This window comes from Toxotes jaculatrix, chromosome 14, assembly GCF_017976425.1.
Source record: "Toxotes jaculatrix isolate fToxJac2 chromosome 14, fToxJac2.pri, whole genome shotgun sequence".
NCBI classification, from domain to species: domain Eukaryota; kingdom Metazoa; phylum Chordata; class Actinopteri; family Toxotidae; genus Toxotes; species Toxotes jaculatrix.
In genome coordinates this window covers 15,685,603-15,703,306 of record NC_054407.1, presented here as the reverse complement: position 1 = coordinate 15,703,306, position 17,704 = coordinate 15,685,603, and the positions used below count along the sequence as shown (strand labels likewise).

The 17,704-nt window shown below is 38.8% G+C and overlaps 3 protein-coding genes across 5 annotated transcripts in view; all 3 read left to right on the top strand.

The window, feature by feature from the left end:
* Window positions 1-1,381: 1,381 nt before the first annotated feature.
* prkacbb (protein kinase, cAMP-dependent, catalytic, beta b) lies at window positions 1,382-11,518 on the top strand. 2 transcript variants are annotated; one of them, XM_041054860.1, is made up of 10 exons: window positions 1,382-1,767; window positions 5,848-5,909; window positions 5,988-6,116; window positions 6,403-6,501; window positions 6,605-6,687; window positions 6,895-7,021; window positions 7,116-7,211; window positions 7,972-8,094; window positions 8,267-8,431; window positions 9,983-11,518. In XM_041054860.1, exons 1-10 carry the CDS (start codon window positions 1,722-1,724, stop codon window positions 10,106-10,108), a joined length of 1,056 nt encoding a protein of 351 aa, XP_040910794.1. In that variant the 5' UTR covers window positions 1,382-1,721; the 3' UTR covers window positions 10,109-11,518. The 2 variants fall into 2 exon arrangements, with proteins under 2 accessions (XP_040910794.1, XP_040910795.1); XM_041054861.1 differs by lacking the exons at window positions 1,382-1,767; window positions 5,848-5,909 and adding an exon at window positions 1,875-2,614 and having other exon boundaries at window positions 5,990-6,116.
* Window positions 11,519-12,482: 964 nt separating this feature from the next.
* Window positions 12,483-13,840, top strand: exosc4 (exosome component 4). Its single transcript, XM_041055429.1, has 3 exons — window positions 12,483-12,689; window positions 13,012-13,218; window positions 13,328-13,840. The coding sequence occupies exons 1-3, from the start codon at window positions 12,519-12,521 to the stop codon at window positions 13,685-13,687; spliced, it is 738 nt and encodes a 245-aa protein (XP_040911363.1). The 5' UTR covers window positions 12,483-12,518; the 3' UTR covers window positions 13,688-13,840.
* A 749-nt stretch (window positions 13,841-14,589) lies between these two features.
* gpaa1 (glycosylphosphatidylinositol anchor attachment 1) overlaps window positions 14,590-17,704 on the top strand; it is a 30,990-nt gene continuing 27,875 nt past the window's right edge. For both annotated transcript variants that reach the window (XM_041054352.1, XM_041054351.1), the window contains exons 1-4: window positions 14,590-14,670; window positions 14,999-15,119; window positions 15,396-15,575; window positions 15,745-15,856. In XM_041054352.1, the coding sequence (XP_040910286.1) occupies window positions 15,046-15,119; window positions 15,396-15,575; window positions 15,745-15,856 (366 nt within the window). In that variant the 5' untranslated portion in view covers window positions 14,590-14,670; window positions 14,999-15,045. The remainder of the gene's footprint in view (window positions 14,671-14,998; window positions 15,120-15,395; window positions 15,576-15,744; window positions 15,857-17,704) is intronic.

Sequence of the window (17,704 nt, the reverse complement as noted above, 5' to 3'; positions counted from 1 at the left end):
TTTAAGGAGGCTCACAGGCAGAGACATTTTTCCACAATTCTAATGGAGGTGTCCTTCTTAAGTTGCCTGAATTTTTCAAGGATGCCTGGGAAGGAATGAATATGGGGACTGCTCCCACGTTCAACATGCTGCGCTCTTCGTATAGCACTTATGTGAGACAACTTTTAATCTTCTTTTTATAAAAATATGAATACATAGGTTGAGATGCTGCATGCATTTTAGTCTTGTGTATTTTTCATCTTTACATCATTTATTCTTCCAGGCCCAGCGCCAACTGGGACAGAAAACGTATGACAAAGTGGCTATATTTATGTGTCATGATGCCAACACTGATTTTACTAGATTTTACCAAGGTTATGTAAACAAGCTAAATTAATGCCAAACCATTTACATCACGCGGCGTGGGGGGCGTCTCATGGGGGGCGGCACAACCACGTGGAAAAAAAAATCATCTGCGCCGCTAAATGGTTTTCTATTATCTATCATATTACTGTGTGGGGATTTGGCAAATTGGCGCCCCCTGCAGGTGCTCTTTCTTGCTGAGAAGGTGCCGTGCTCAGAAGATGTGTGAGGAGGGGGGGCAGTTCACCTCTGGGTCTCTCCCAAACGGAACGGACAGGGGGGATCCAGTACTCTGATGGAATTAGAGGGCTATAGTCACCTCGACTTTCTTCCAAATAACGCACATTTCATTCATATTATAAATACAGGCCTATAATTCCTGCACGGTTTTGTTTTTCTGACAATCCAGCTCTCAGGATTGCACTCACTCGCCCGTCACTGTGGCTCAAGCAGAGAGGAGCTTTTCAAAGCTACAGTTGACCAAGTCGTACCTGAGGTCAACCATGTGTCAGGAATGGCTCACTGGCCTTGCTGTCATCAGTATCAATAACTCAATAGGGGAGCAGGTTTCAGATGATGACATTGTTGATGATTTTGCATCAAGGAAGGCCAGAAAGGCCAGGTTTTAGTTTTAGTTTGTTAGTTTGTTAGTTTTTGTTAATAGTGTTATAATTTGATTTCCTTTAGTGTGTTTTCATTTGTGTGATGAAGGATTTGTGCTATTCATAATATTTATTCTATATTTTATTCATAATGGCAAAAGTCTGTTACTGTTTGCACCATATAAACACTCCTGAAACCGCAGTTGTGTCCATTAACAGCTGCATTAGTAACAGATTACAAATCATACAAAGAAGACGCATTTCTAAACACCTAAGTTATATTTAGCCTCTAATAAAATCAGGCAAACGAGCACTCAAATGTCACCCCGTATCTGTGAATGCGATCGTGATGCTCCAAAAACGCGGAAGCGAGGCTTGTTTGGTATCTTGACAGAAACATCTCTGTCCAGTCTAAACGCTAACCAAACCGTGAGTGCGGCTGAGGGCTGGGGAGGGCTGGGGGGAAGCAGCAGCAGCTCAGCCAGAAACAGAAGTGACCGCTAGCTTCATGTCAACGACACAGACAGTACTCAACTAGCAAGAGCGGAAATCTTTCAGAGGGAAGAAGGAGAGGGAGAGACAGAGGGAGAGTGAGGGGGGCTGCTGGAAGGGTTACAGGAATTTATTTCCTCACGTTTGAGCGCGAAGAAATATTTGTATCGATTTGTGTTTGCCTATTTTGATCTATTTTGAGCTCGGGAACATCAGTTGTAGGAAGGTTAGCTATAGCCACCGCCATCTCTTCTCAGTCGGACCGACCGCCGTGTCTTCCACACCATGGGGAACGCTGCCACCGCCAAGAAGGGCAACGAGCTAGAGAGCGGTGAGTCCGGGCTGTTGTTTGGCCTCAGCGGTGTTTCATGTTGTGTTTTGATGTTGTGTTTTGGCGTTTGAAAGTTATCAAGCCTTCAAAAAGTAGCTAGCTAACCTGTTAATAACACTTACACTGTCTTATCTGGCAGCTACAGTAAAACAGGGGAGGGCCGTCCCTCATCCTCCGCACAGTTATCCCACCAGCGCTGCAGACACTCGCCATTTAGTTGACGGAAAACAACCATGCAGGCTATTTTTTACTTGTTTTGTGTGTGATTTTGTGCATTAAATTATTTAAAGGCCTAGCCAGGGCATGTAGCAGCAAGAAGACCCCGTGGATGTTGTGGTTTTCTTGGCTGCAAGGGGGTGGGGAATGGGAGCATTGACTGACAGCGTTAACAAGCTATTAAAGCATATCACAGAGCTATGACCTGCTATGCTTATCGATAAATTCCTCATGTTGACAATTTCACACGTTTTAAAGGTTGCTTGCATGCCAGCTGGAGCACAAGACGGATGAAGCTTGATGACCAGCTAGCCTGCTAACTTTAGCTGTGAGGGGGGGATTAGCCCTCAGAAGGCCCCTGTCATTTCAGTGCCTCTTGATGGTGGTAGCTGTTCAGGCCTGTACACACATGTATACTGTTAGCCGTGGCGTGTAGTCGCCTCCCATCATCTAAGTCTTTAGGTAATGACTAAACATCTCCAGCCTAGCATCACCTTCATCTCTTCCGTGGTGTCATCCTCAGCTTTTGACAATCACGACGTGGCTCGTACTGTATGTTTCCTTGCAGCCTCTTGTCAGCACAGCTAGCTGTATCAGACAGAAACTTTGCACGGATGATATCAAATCTGCAGCAATAAACCACAAACCCATGAGTAATTATTATAAATAACCAATAAATTGTACTTGAAGGCAGTGTGGGACTGTTTCTGCCTCGGGCTTCACTGCTACATTTTATTCTTGGCTGCATAAACAAAGCTTTCTCTCTGTACAGCACCCTGACCAAATATGGTGAAGAAATGACAAATGCTCTCTTTCCATTCATAAAACTGAGACCTACTACTGTCTGCCTGGCATATGCACACACACTCACACAAACACACTTGAATTGTGTCACTTGTGTTTATTTAGAGCCCCGTTTTTAATCTTGCTGTGGTAAAGGTCCATCAAGGCTCACGTCTCACACTCAGCTTGTCATTGACTGGAGCAGCTTGTCATCAGACCTTCGTCAGAGGATAAGGGGTATTACAAGCTTTGTAAGGTTTGACGTAACACAGCCTAGGCCAGTGTTACTTTGCGCTCGTAGACTTTGATGTGTGCAGCTGGTCATCATTGAGCATCCCGTGCAGTAAATCACACAGGTTTCCCTATGCCTGTTTGCAAACATGAAAGCTGAAGGCGTTTATGTTTTTTTGCTGAATCAGTTGCATTTGATGCCTTAAAATCAGTCACTTGTGCACTGAATTTGTCCTCTACCTTCATGGACCTTTACAAACCTGCAGAGAACAATCTGTGTTCAGTTACGTTCTTAGTTTGTTTAAAGTAACATCACTTTATGATGCAGTGAAAACGTTCCTCTGAGATTTATTGACCTATTGAAAGAGACCAGGCAGGCACAGTGAACAGTGCCAACCAGAGACACTCAGACAGACAGAGATGGTCAGATCAGTAATAGTTACCATACTGCCAAGCATTTCTTTTGAGTGTATCTATGATCCCGAGATCCTGGGGCCATGGCTAACTGTTAAACCTGTTTAAGCTGACAGTGTGCCCTGAGCTGCAGATTTGTCTGGAGTGTAGCCGCTCTGACAAGACGACCTGGTTACCTACAGCGCTGTTTATACACTAGACTACCTGTGTTTACTCTATATAACTACCATTAGCTGGATCAGTTGGAATAGCACCAGCACAGTCACACTTGGTCAAAGGGTGATTAAACAGTTGCCATCATGACACCTATTTCATTTCACTCTGACTGCGTATTGTGTTTCACACCGTAGTGTAACAGGACAGACCAACATAACTAAACCATGATATGCTTGTCTGGATTTTGGCATTGCTGTCAGGAAGGGCTGGCCAACTGTGCTGGCTTTGGACCGTTTATTTTTCCCCTCAAGGTACAAAATGTTGGAGAGAGGTTTGTGTGTACAAAAAGAGCTCATATTTTTCAACAGTATAAAGTTTCTGTAACTGGATGGGGAACATTAAATCAGCATGAAAGTTATGTTGTAGGACTGCAACTAACAATTATTTTCATTATCAATTAAGCTGTAGGTAAATTTCTTGATTAATCATTTGGCTTGTAAAATGTCAGACCTGAAATGCTTAGTTAGTTACTTGATCATGACTAAATTAAATTAAACATCTATTCTATAATTCATTAATCGTCTAAGTCATTTTAAGCAAAAATGCATGGTTTCCAGATATAAAATGTGAAGATTTTCTGTTTTTCTCTGTTTACATCAATATGAATATGAATTGAATATATTTGGGGATTTGGATGTTTGGTTGTTCTAAACATAGTATTTCTGGATATCCTCTCGGGCTTTGAAAAATTGTGATGGACATTTTTCACTGTTTTATGGACCAAACAAATAATCGAAAAAATAATTTTCACATTAACTGAGAAAGAAAATAATGGTTTGATGCAACTCTAGTTTGGTGTATAGACTGTTTGAAAATATAGAAAAATGACAATCACAGTGTCCTGAAGCCCTAGGTGACGTCTTTAAAGTGCCAGAAGTTTACTAGTCACACGGCCTCACAGTTGAGAAGCTAGAAACTAGGAAACATTTGGCACTCAAAAATGAGTTTAATCAGTCATCAAAATAGTTCTAATTCTTTTTTTCGTTGATCAACCAATTGATTAAACAACTGATCAGTTAAGCTTTATTTTGTTAAGGCAACTTCAGTATCTGTTCTTAAAGCTTACTTTATCTTACAGCGGCCTCTTAACTGATAGAAATTTTTTGTAGAAGTTTTAAATTATTTTATCTCAGTTTTCAGAATTAGGTGCAGAAGAAACCCTCATCATAAGTTTACAAAAACTCAGAAACTTTGTAGTGCAGAGTAGATTTTAAATGTTTTTTTTTTTCTGTAGTATGGGTTGTAATCTTTACAATCTGTCCTAATATGCACGACTGAATTTCTACGACATAGCGTTTTGGTACACCTGTTCTTCAAATGCCACAGTAGACAGTCAGTCTCTGTTTAAATTCCTCTGGTGTATGTCAGCTCTGTTTTCATTCTTGTTGCTTTGATTCACTACACATGCTTCATGTTTGTTGATGTGTTATATTTGTTATGTACATGAATTCTATATTTCTTTCTGTCTTCTCTTCCGTATCATCCCATCCATGTGGGTGGTTGTTCCTGCAAAACCTTGGTGATCAATAGAGACTTTTGGTATGCTCATTCCTCCAAAAGAAGACCAGAATGGCAAAACGGCATTGGTCTCATTGTGAAAACTTGCTAGATGTGCCTGCTTTTATTGTGTGCTTTTATAATAAGTCTGTGTTTTTGTTATCCACATTCTCTCAATCTGGATATCTGCTGTCTGCTGTGTTTCCCATACATTGGTTTGTCTCTGCTTACCATTTTTATGCTGTGTTTGATAGCTTTCCCCAAAACCGTATTAAGTGATGCACAAGATGCTCAGAGAAACCTACCCTGTAATTTTTAAGTGTTGTGGTACCCTTCCCTTTTGAATAAGGCTACTAAATTACAAAAGCATACTGAGTTTCTTGGCATGCATCACTAGTCTGCCTGTCTTGAATGTTGTTGTCTTGTTTTTTTGTGTTTTGTTTTACCTTTAGAATAAAGTATGTGGTATTTTAATATCCTGTTTGATTTATATCCAGATGAGAGTTGACTTTGCCCCTTTTTCTTCTCCATTGATTTACAATTTTAATTTCCATTCCCCACATTTCTTCCTTTCCCCCTCTAGTACGATAGCATTTGGTCTTTTTGCCAGTTCAAAACCTGAATGTGTCCTTATACTTTTTACTAATAACCCAAGTTGTGTTGCTGAAGAAGAAGCATATGCTAACTGTATCTTACTGCCCTCCTTTTTTTTTTTTTTTTTAGTGAAAGAGTTTCTAGCCAAAGCCAAAGAAGATTTCTTACGGAAATGGGAATGCCCACCACAGGTCAGAATAATGAGAAGTTGAACTTCATTTCTGACAGCTTCGTGCACAGGTTAGGCTAACACTTTGTTATTTCCACAGAGCACAACGTGCCTAGATGACTTTGACAGATTAAAGACCCTGGGTACCGGCTCATTTGGGAGAGTCATGCTGGTGAAACACAAAGGAACAGAGCAATACTTTGCCATGAAAATACTGGACAAGCAGAAGGTCAGTTGAAACGTGTGTCGGACCTCATGGGACATTTTCAAATAAACAGTAGTGTTGACATTAGCTGTAAATGTGCAGTGACAGTAAATGTTTGGTGCCATTTAATATGTCCTGAAAATGACGTTACGACCTGTTGTTGTTGCATTACAGGGTTACTAGGGTACACAAGTAAAACTAAGAAAAAATAAATAACTATAAGTTTCCTTTCCTCCCAATGTTTGCTATCTGTTGCTTGTGTAGGTGAGATTTGCCTGACAAGGTCATCTTATCTCTTTCCCTCTGTCAGGTGGTGAAACTCAAGCAAATAGAACACACGTTAAATGAGAAGAGGATATTACAGGCTGTGAGCTTCCCCTTTCTCGTCAAACTTGAGTACGCATTTAAGGTACGGTGTGTGTGTAATTTCTTTTTTTTGATGTAGTACTTGAAATATAATAGGTTGTCAGCAATGTTTAGCTGTCTTTTACTTTGTTTTGTTTTTTTTTTAGGACAACTCCAATTTGTACATGGTGATGGAGTACGTTCCAGGAGGAGAGATGTTCTCACACTTAAGACGAATTGGAAGGTTCAGGTGAGTATTGCTCTTCTGCAACAGTCATTAACTTATTACATGTAAAATATAAAGCATCTTGTGCAATGGCCTCTTGATTTAATCTTTTATTTTCTGGTGTTTTGATCTGTTTTACAACAAGCATTGATCAGTTTTAGAGATTAATTGTGTGTTTTGTTTTTTTTTTTTTTGACTGTGAACTCACACTTCTCTCTTCTTCCTTTCCAGTGAACCACATGCACGATTTTATGCCGCCCAAATAGTGCTGACATTTGAGTACCTCCATTCACTAGATCTCATATACAGAGATCTGAAACCTGAGAACCTTCTCATTGACCACCACGGCTACATTCAGGTGAGCTAGAACGTAATGAATGAATACATAATGCGGCTGTGTCCTATATGTCCACACTTTGCCCATGTATGGTATGCGTACTCCTGCCATCTAGGTGACAGACTTTGGATTCGCCAAGAGAGTAAAAGGCAGGACCTGGACGTTGTGTGGGACACCAGAGTACCTGGCGCCAGAAATCATCCTCAGCAAAGTATGGAATTTCTGTTGCACAAATGTCACAATGTTCTCTTTCCTGTGCTGCAAAAAAGCCTACCCTAAAATTCTTGTAATTCAGTTTTTGCATTTCACTTTGCCTTTCTGGGAAGACATTGTTTAGCAGAATAAGTTTCTTCCTCTGGTAGATAACATCAGTAATGTCTAGTCATTTTAGTTTTTTTTTTCAATCCCTTATACAAATAAGTTTTCAAGAAAAAAATTGTCAAGCTACTTAAAACATCCGTAGTAAAAGTAAGGTTTCTTTTTAGACTGACCATCTTCACTTTTCATCAAGAGGAAGTACGTATTAGAGGAAGAGATACAGTCTTTTTCACTTTCATAAGCCTTAGTAGACCATAATGTAATGCAGCAAAAAGTTTTTATCAACTAGAAAAATCTCACGCTTTGCTATTGCAACACTATCTTTCAGCCAGGAAGCAAACACTACATTTGGATTTAGAGAAATATAGAAAATCACTTGGTTGAGGTAAAGTTGGTATAACAAAAAGGCTAAACTTCAAATTGCAACACACTACAACAGTATCATAAATATATCTCACCCTTGTGTGGAGTTTTCATCCTCATCTTTCATCCTATCCTACAGTTTTATGCAAAGTGCCAAAACAAATATCTTCGTAGCATAATGTTATCATTTGGTCCAGTTGGGGATGTGGGACACATTAAGTTCCCTCTTAAATTTAGAAGATGTCTTAGTAAGAAACCTCTGACACCTGATTCTGTCTTGACTGTTTTAGGGCTATAACAAAGCTGTGGACTGGTGGGCTCTTGGCGTTCTCATCTATGAAATGGCAGCTGGCTACCCTCCGTTCTTTGCAGATCAGCCTATTCAGATCTATGAGAAGATAGTGTCTGGAAAGGTGAGCAAGTATTTTGGAAATTTCTACATGAAGAAAAAAATGTCCTTTGATTTGAAATGTGTGTCTGTAGTTTGAGAATAAGTTTGGCATTTGTCTTGATGTGCTTGTACAAAAATCTTGTATTTAAGTCTTAAAAAGGAAAGTCTAAACTTTTCTATCTTCTCATTCCTAGGTCCGATTCCCCTCCCACTTCAGCTCCGACCTGAAGGATCTGTTGAGAAACCTGCTGCAGGTGGATCTGACCAAACGTTACGGCAACCTGAAGAACGGAGTCAACGACATTAAGGGCCACAAATGGTTCGCCACAACAGACTGGATCGCAATCTACGAGAGAAAGGCAAGACACCAAATGCATTTTGTAGTGACACCAAACAGTGTTACCCATATAAAAAACAAGTTAATTAGATATTGATTTGTTCATATTGATTTTTTGTTAGTTGTAAAATTCTCAGCTATGATGCTGCAACAACATTATTTTACACTATTTTGTTTACAGGAAGTTACCTGAGGACTGTTCATCAAATTTATTTTATGGGTCTGGGTTCCAAGTTTACCAAACACAGTACATTTTTTTTGAGTGAATGTTAACAGTCATTTCACAACTGCGCAGTCAGAGAGTGAGGTATCAGTGTCACATGCCATTTTGCAGGGAGGACAATAGTAACAGAGTGTTTCGATTAATCAAAGCAGATATTTAGCCGGAGCTTGAATCCTATTGATCTGTTAATTCTGTTTAACCTCAGTTATTGTACAATCACACAATGCATTTCTAAACTTTCTGTGATGTAGAAACAGTTTTAAAAAGCAGAAGTAGTCAGTTGCATTTGACAGAAAAGGTGATATTTACTTTGTTAAACACTGTTTTATGATAAAGATAGAATGCAGTGTTATACTGGAGGGTTTTTTGCAAAAGGCGATTTTAGACCTGCGTTCACTCTGTTTCTTTTTGCTTTTTTCTTAAAAGATAATGAAGAAATTATAAGAAAAATTGGAATTGGATTACAAAAGCTACAAAACTAATAACCATTCCTACAATAAATTACATTTTCAGGACAGCTTGGTTATAAATTCCTGTATGTTTTGGAATGTCAGATAAGGTCATCTTCTTTTTTCTGTATCTCTCCACCCTCACTGTCTTTTCTCTACCAGCCAAACACACTATATGTTTACTAAATACAGAGCTGAGGCAGGTGGATTGACAACTTTGAAGAAATAGCACACCGAAGGCTTAAATTTGTGTCATGTCAAACTTGAGCCTCAAAGAATATGTAGTTCACTGTGTACTGGGTGTATCCTTGAATGCATGGAAAGTGTTATGTAGCCTGGAAAACAGAAATGACACAGACATTTATGAAAGACTGAAACTTAAATTGCAGAAGAGAGGCCTATGTGCTGCCTCACATGCTCTGCCAAGTTTTTAATTGGTTAAATTTCATGTGTAAATTCATTGAAAATAGGCTGCAATAAAAACGAAAAATAAAATAAGTATAATTAAAGGTAAAAAATATATATGTTTTTAGCAATTATCTGCAAAAAGTGGGACTTTACAGCAAAACATGATGAAAACAGTGGTAATAATCTGTTTGTGAAGGTTCATCTCAGTCATGGCTGAAAAATTATAGGCAGTTTACAGTCATATGCAAAACAAAATTCATTAGGACATTAGGTACCTTTTAATGTTGGGCTATGCTTTAGATGAACAGACAGTATACAGTATGGACAGTATACAAAGAGATGTCTGACCACATCTAAAGCACAAGCGTTCACGCTTTAGCTGTTTTGGATGGATGATACCTTTCCTTTTCTCTCTGTCTCTTGTTGTTTTTCTGACTGGCAGTGTGGACATAAATATAAACCATGCCTGTTAACACATATATTTCTCTTCCAGGTGGAAGCCCCGTTCATACCAAAGTGCAGAGGCCCAGGGGACACCAGCAACTTCGACGACTACGAGGAGGAGGAAATCCGCGTTTCTTTAACAGAAAAATGCGCGAAAGAGTTTGCAGAGTTTTAGGATGCGGTAACATGGATATATCAGGGAAAATAAGGGGATCTTTGCACTCTTCTAAAGACTTGGGATGGAGCAGAGACCATCGTTTTTCAGATCTACTACATAGTCCCTTCATTCCACAAGGCTGAATGAGGTCGCCATGATCCTTGGGTGCCGATAACCTCTCACTGTCACGTACACCTGCGTATTAAAGCAGACCACTTTTTTCTTTTTCTTTTCTGTTTTTTTTTTTTGTACCTACCCACTGTTTTTTTTTTTTTTTTTTTACTTTGAAGCAGTTAGTGTTGGATGCTGTTATCCCCTTTTAAAATGTGACTTTTAAATTTATGAGGAAAATCTGAGACAACGGCCAACAATAGTCCACACATTGTAAGTGACTTGTCTGTGGCAGTTTGATGCACACTTGTGTGGGTTGGAGGGTATTCCCTCTTGTTATCAGCGATGTATATTTAATGGTCTGTTACAAGTCCACATCACATTGGCTATTGTAAAATACTGGCCAGCTTTCAGACGTAGTATTCGTCCTATGTGCATATCTGTCAGTTTTGTAAGACATTTGAACACAGCGGGTGTTTAAAGCATGACCAAATAGAAAACATTCGGTGACACATGAAGAGAGGTCCTTTCCTTTCTTTGCTTTTTGCCTTAGAGAGCTAAGTCCTCAGACCCTTCATTAAAGAATCCACTCTCTGTCTTCTTGGTATTCTGATCCAGGCACAGCAAGCCATCACAGAAAATGACAAAAAACCTTATTACATTAGTAAAATGGAACTCCAGCTGTTTGTTTGATCCTTTTTGGATCTGTTAGTTACATGTAAAATTTGTCATTTGGTATCTTACTCTTTTTTGTCGCTGTGTCTAACATTATAGTCATATTGTCCCTAGATTTCAGGTCAGCTTATAAAGACCTATTGTTTCGAGTCTGTGGAACAATGTGACTTCAGTAAATGGAAAAGAATGAAGTGAAATCCTTTTTAGGGTTTTTAATTGAGTGTAGTGTAAAGTTGAGATGGTCAGTGTGACTAGTGTTGCGGCTTGGTGCCTCAACATTGTTAGTGATACCTTAAAAAAGTACAGAATTTATAATGTATTAAATCAAAGATGTTTTAAAATCTAACAGGAACGCAGAACTGCAATTTGCCATATTCTCCCTGTTACCAACCCCAAACAGATTATGTTGTTTCATTCTTGTGAAAGAATGTAGATTTGCAACTTATAGGTATGCATATTTGAAAGCTTGATTTCAAGGTACAGTTTTCCTCACAATACACTGTCTGAAATAAAGACTGCTCCTTTGTATCACATGTAACCCTGTTATTGTTAAGCTCATTACATTATACGTATATGCATTGTTTCATATATGTTTTTATTTATACACATTAGAGATGCTAATAAATTTTATTTTTAAAAGTGTTGAAGTTGTACAACTCTTCCTTGCACAATGACATTTACCACTGTGCCATCAGTTTCACGGGCACATTTGCATAAAGGTTGTATCGCAAATACACTGTTGCCCATGAAGTTGGAATAAAATATATTTTACCTCATCTCATGAAATGATTGTGACAATGTGATTTATTCTTGATAGATAAAGTGTATATGTAAACTATAAAACGTCCAATGTGATTACTGACGTGTATAAATAGGAATAAAAAGAGGAATGTGTCTGAAAAATAAATTATTCCAACTTTATGGGCAACAGTGTATGATAGACACTAGGTTTAGCTGAGGGTTTTTTTTTTTGTCTGTTTTTTGTTTTTAACTTTTTTCAGTTATTAAATGGGTCATTTTGTTTCACTCAGATTTATTCAGTGGTCCTTGAACAGATATTTTGGGATCCTCAAGTTTAAACATATCTTAAATAAATAATAAAAAAAAGTCACATCTTAAAGTCTAATTTCCTAACAAAACCAAGGTTTTAGCACACAGTGGTTACCAAAAAGTAGATTTATAGTGTAATTTTGTTGCCAATTTTTTGGAGTTTTTTTTCCTGTTACGTTTTCTTTATTTTTATTTTTCTCCATTTATTACACATCAAATTTACCCATTTTTCTGAACATGGAATTCAGGATCATGGATTTAATTTGTAAAGTAAATAAAACAAGTTTACATTAATTACATATAATAGTAGAACACATGCAAGGGCAATAGAGCACTAAAAGTTTATATTTTAATTTGTTCTTTTTTTTATTTTGGCATTTATCAGTAGTTTTCAGATATGTTTTTAGTTTATTTATGAAACAAATAAATAGCGTTGACCATTTACTTTTACTTTTTTCCGAACTAAAAATCCGAACATTTTTGAACCTTTGGCTTTGCCGTAGCTCATCCGGTGAGAGGGCGGGTGGTTAATGTAGTACAGCGCCAGACACGTGGGGCGTTGCGTTGCCGTTTGTTCGAAGTTTGCGGAAACATGGCGGGTCTGGAGCTGCTGTCCGACCAAGGATACCGTTTAGATGGACGAAAAGCCGCCGAGCTGCGGAAAGTCCAGGCCCGTATGGGTGTGTTCGCTCAGGCGGACGGTTCTGCGTATTTAGAGCAGGGAAACACCAAAGTTCTGGCTGTGGTGTACGGTCCACATGAAGTAAGTATCATGGATGGCGAGGGTGGTTAGCTAGTTAGTTTGAAGATGACATAAAAGTATATATATATGTATTTTGTAAAATGAGTGTCAGTAATGGCTGTAAAGCTGTGCAGAGTGTAACTCAGCAGCTTGAAGTAGGTGCGTTGCTGTGTGTTTGGAAAAAGGGCTTTGTTGTTGTTTACATGTTAATCCATAATCCAGATGAGCACGAAAGAGTGAGAGCAGGTTGTTGCTGCCGTGCTGTATCTCCAGAATGTCATTTAAGAATAGCACATACATAATAAAGAGATGTAATGAGATGTTTGTGTTTGTCACCCACTAGATGCGAGGTTCACGCAGTCGCACTCTTCACGATCGGGCCGTTATCAACTGTCAGTACAGCATGGCGACATTTAGCACAGCAGAGAGGAAGAGGAGACCCCATGGGGACCGCAAGTCTACTGAGATGAGCCTCCACCTCAAGCAGACGTTTGAAGCTGCTGTGATGACCCAGCTCTACCCACGGTCTCAGATAGACATCTATGTCAAGGTTAGTAATTAGACTGTTGAACAGGGGGACTTGGTTGTGATGGGGTTATGTTTACTTTTTTTGCAATTTGAACTGTGCAAAGTAGATGAAAACTTTAATTCCCAAACAGATTCTGCAGTCAGATGGAGGGAACTATAGCGTCTGTGTGAATGCTGCCACTTTGGCGGTAATTGACGCTGGCATCCCCATGCTGGACTATGTGTGTGCCTGCACCGTCGGGTTTGTGGACGATACAGCCCTCGCTGACCTTTGCTACGCAGAGGAAGGTGGGGGAGTAAGCTCTCTGGCCTTAGCTCTTCTGCCCCGGAGCGGACAGATCGCTCTGCTGCAGATGGACGCCAGACTACATCAGGATCACCTAGAGACTCTGATCGAAGCTGCCATGACTGCCTGTAAAGGTGTGAGCAAGGTGCTGGATGAGGTGGTGCGACAGCATCTCCAAGAAGTGTCAGTGCTCACTGGAGAGTGATGCAGGGAAGAGGGAGAACATCTGGACTGTGTTATTGGACTTTGAATGGAGAGGAATGATGGAGAAGCTTTGCATTTTTTTATGCATTCATAGCAGATTTCTCTGTACTTTTGTATATATGTGGTAGAGAAAACAATAAATATGTGAACTCTGCATCCTTTGTTTATTGCTTGTTTATTTGCGAATGGCTGAATTAAGATATTTATTCAAGTAGTTAAAAGCATAATTCTTATCTCAGTGTGAAAAATTGGTAAAGCTGCTCACTTCTTAGTCTGACTGACAGCTAACATATAAAGACAGTGACAAATTAAAGGAAGAACTTGAATATGCTGTGGACTTTGCAGTCACCAGATCGTGATAGAGCCTCAAACCAAAAGTGCCTATATTAAAAAAAAATCTAAACACAAAACCGGAATCTTTTTAGCACTTTGAAAAGATTGATCGCTTTTTAGATATGTTGAATGCCAGACTGAAACTCAGTTTTCAGTGTTTTGTTATGTGTTGTTCATCTACAATTTGACAAACCGATTTTCCATCTATAACTCAAACTCATATATGGGAATTTTCAAATTTATGTTGTCAAAATTGGTTTGAGCGTTTGAACACAAAAACCAAGATGATTGGAAGGTCAATTTAGTATTGAAATAATGATGATCGTCAGCATCATCTACATCCGCTTATCCTGGGCCGTGTCGCGGGGTAATGAAATAATAACAGTGATAGTAAATAAAAACAATTAAACAGTTGATTGATACATCCACGAAAATCCAAAGCAGTTGCATTTTATATATTCTTTACTCTGTAATTACACTGTAATTTAATGTTTTCTTGGCATGTGAAATCTGTTATTTTATTCAATCGGATGTTAGTCCGCCACATCAGTGTTCCCGCAGGAACAAGGAAGTTGAGAACATTTAGCAGTAGCTGCTGTGAATGAGCTCCACCTCTGCAGGTCGATGTGACCGGCTTTACACTGGAAAAAGGTATGTCTCCAAACATATTACACGAACTATTGAAAAATAAACCCAATAACCTTTAACAGCCATCTCGCCTTGGCAGAAGGCGGCGGTTTAAAATATTTCACCATCCGGCAAAGTTAGCCAGCTCGCTAACAGAAGGCTAACCGCAGCTGTCAATGGATGCTGTGACAGTCGGCGAGAGAAAACCCTTATGATGACCTGCGTTTGAGTAATGAATCGTCATATAAAGATAAAACTCGTGATATCCATCTTTACGTTTGTCTGTCTCATTGATAAATGATCTATAATTACGTGTTCTATATTATAGTTACAATGTGTGTTCTGCCTTAAGGGTCCAGTGTGTCCAGGCTTCAGGATTGTGTTACAGCGGACAACAACATGGGGCTGCTGTCTGACCCAAACAGAAGACGGGCTTTGATCAGCCTGCTCACTCGCCTCAATGCCCCACTCTGGTGAGTTTTGAGCAGGGAACGATTCCTGCACAGGCGTATGGGCCCAAGGGGTCAGAGCCTTTGTTTGAAATGACTGAAGTGACAACCACAAAGAGACGCAAAATAAGGATAAAGACATGACAAGCGCACGTGGGGGGTGGTTACGTGCCTGTGCCCAGGAGTTAATGTTTCAAAGTGAACCACCAGTGACTCTCCTTTAAAGCCCATTTTGCATTTTATTATAGTCTCCACTGGGCAACTGTGTATATACCTTATATAATTTCTGTCACTCCACAGTTTGGTCTGCTATCTGGCGGGCGTGGCTTGGTTCATGGGTTTATCTTTTGAGCCGTTCACTTTGCGGACATACATGTCAGAGAATGCCATGGGGTCGACCATGGTAGAGGAGCGGTTTCCAGCAGGGGAGAGGGCGCTGGCCACAGCCAGGGAGTTTGCAGCACATAAGAAGAAAGTAGGGTAAGTAACAGCAGCTTCAATTAAAAAAAAAAAAGAGATAACATGGTAGAAAGCATGAATACAATCTAGTTTTCAAGATTTCTGACTTTAGTCACCAAACTAAGCCTTAGACTGTTTGCTCTTATGCAACAATTCTGCACCAGTTGTGTGACCAGTTGTTTCTCTGCAGTGGGATGCCTGTGGATTGGTTGGTGAAGACCATGCAGGCTAGAGGGCTAGAAGTGTTTGCCCAGAGCTTCTCTCGCACTCTTCCCTTTCCTGATGAAAACAAGGAGAGATATGTGAGTTTGTCATCTTGGACAACTTGTTTTGTTTTTGTGTTAAGTAGGGATGGGGCCGATCCGATCCAGTATCGGTATCGGGTTCCGATACCAACATAATTCACGGATTGGAAATTTCTGATCCAACCTGCGGAGATTTCCAATCCATGAACCATTTCTGTGCTTTGATGTTGTCTGCTGAAATGACTCAACAAGTGATTCCCTGCCAGCTGCTCTGCTAACTGGCTGCAAAATGTGGAATGGATTTCCTGAATGGAGGCGTGTCTCAATGTGACACGTCTCTTTTTAGAGAACCGGCTCTTTACAGGCTCATACTTTAGTATGGTCTCAAAATATGCCAAAAAATGTCATAGTAAAGTAAGGCTTTAAATTGGACAAAAAAGTCATTTTTTTTTAGCCTCAAAATGTCATAAAAATGGTCATAGTAGAGTAAGGCGTCAAAATTGGCCAAAAAAGTGAAATTTTTTTTTGGCCTCCAAAAGTTTTAAAAATGGTCATAGTATAGTAAGGCTTCAAAATCGGACAAAAAAAGTGAATTTTTTTTGGGGCCTCTAAATGTCATATAAATGGTCATAGTATAGTAAGGAATCGAAATCGGCCAAAAAAAAGTGAAAATTTTTTTTGGCCTCAAAATGTCATAAAAATGGTCATAGTATAGTAAGGCGTCAAAATCGGCCAAAAAAAGTCAAAAAAATTTTTAACCTCAAAATGTCATAAAAAACGTCATAGTATAGTAAGGCGTCAAAATTGGCCAAAAAAAGTCAGATTTGTGCATGACCTCAAAATGTCATAAAAAACGTCATAGTATAGTAAGGTGTCAAAATCGGCCAAAAAAAGTCAAATTTGTGTATGACCTCAAAATGTCATAAAAAACGTCACAGTATAGTAAGGTGTCAAAATCGGCCAAAAAAGGTCAAAAAAATTTTTTACCTCAAAATGTCATAAAAAACGTCATAGTATAGTAAGGCGTCAAAATCGGACAAAAAAAGTCAAAATTTTTTCTTGACCTCAAAATGTCATAAAAAAACGTCATAGTATAGTAAGGCGTCAAAATCGGACAAAAAAAGTCAAAAAAAATTTTGACCTCAAAATGTCATAAAAAACGTCATAGTATAGTAAGGCGTTTTTTTCGGCCAAAAAAAGTCAAAATTTTTTTTGACCTCAAAATGTCATAAAAAACGTCATAGTATAGTAAGGTGTCAAAATCGGACAAAAAAGTCACAATTTTTTTTACCTCAAAATGTCATAAAAAACGTCATAGTATAGTAAGGCGTCAAAATCGGACAAAAAAAGTCAAAAACTTTTTTGACCTCAAAATGTCATAAAAAACGTCATAGTATAGTAAGGCGTCAAAATCGGACAAAAAAAGTCAAAAAAAATTTTGACCTCAAAATTTCATAAAAAACGTCATAGTATAGTAAGGCGTCAAAATCGGCCAAAAAAAGTCAAAAAATTTTTGACCTCAAAATGTCATAAAAAACGTCATAGTATAGTAAGGCGTCAAAATTGGACAAAAAAAGTCAAAAAATTTTTTGACCTCAAAATGTCATAAAAAACGTCATAGTATAGTAAGGCGTTTTTTTCAGCTAAAAAAAGTCAAAAATTTTTTTGACCTCAAAATGTCATAAAAAACGTCATAGTATAGTAAGGCGTCAAAATCGGACAAAAAAAGTCAAAAAAATTTTTGACCTCAAAATGTCATAAAAAACGTCATAGTATAGTAAGGCGTTTTTTTCGGCCAAAAAAAGTCAAAAAATTTTTGACCTCACAATGTCATAAAAAACGTCATAGTATAGTAAGGCGTTTTTTTCGGCCAAAAAATGTCAAAATTTTTTTTGACCTCAAAAT

Bases quoted from the DNA above. Each gene is read 5' to 3' on its own strand.
- prkacbb (XM_041054860.1), top strand. From the start codon at position 1,722: ATGGGGAACGCTGCCACCGCCAAGAAGGGCAACGAGCTAGAGAGCG. The intron at 6,117-6,402 runs GTCAGTTGAAAC...TCCCTCTGTCAG, and splicing joins AAATACTGGACAAGCAGAAG to GTGGTGAAACTCAAGCAAAT. The intron at 8,432-9,982 runs GCAAGACACCAA...TTTCTCTTCCAG, and splicing joins TCGCAATCTACGAGAGAAAG to GTGGAAGCCCCGTTCATACC.
- exosc4 (XM_041055429.1), top strand. From the start codon at position 12,519: ATGGCGGGTCTGGAGCTGCTGTCCGACCAAGGATACCGTTTAGATGGA. The intron at 12,690-13,011 runs GTAAGTATCATG...GTCACCCACTAG, and splicing joins TGGTGTACGGTCCACATGAA to ATGCGAGGTTCACGCAGTCG. The intron at 13,219-13,327 runs GTTAGTAATTAG...ATTCCCAAACAG, and splicing joins AGATAGACATCTATGTCAAG to ATTCTGCAGTCAGATGGAGG.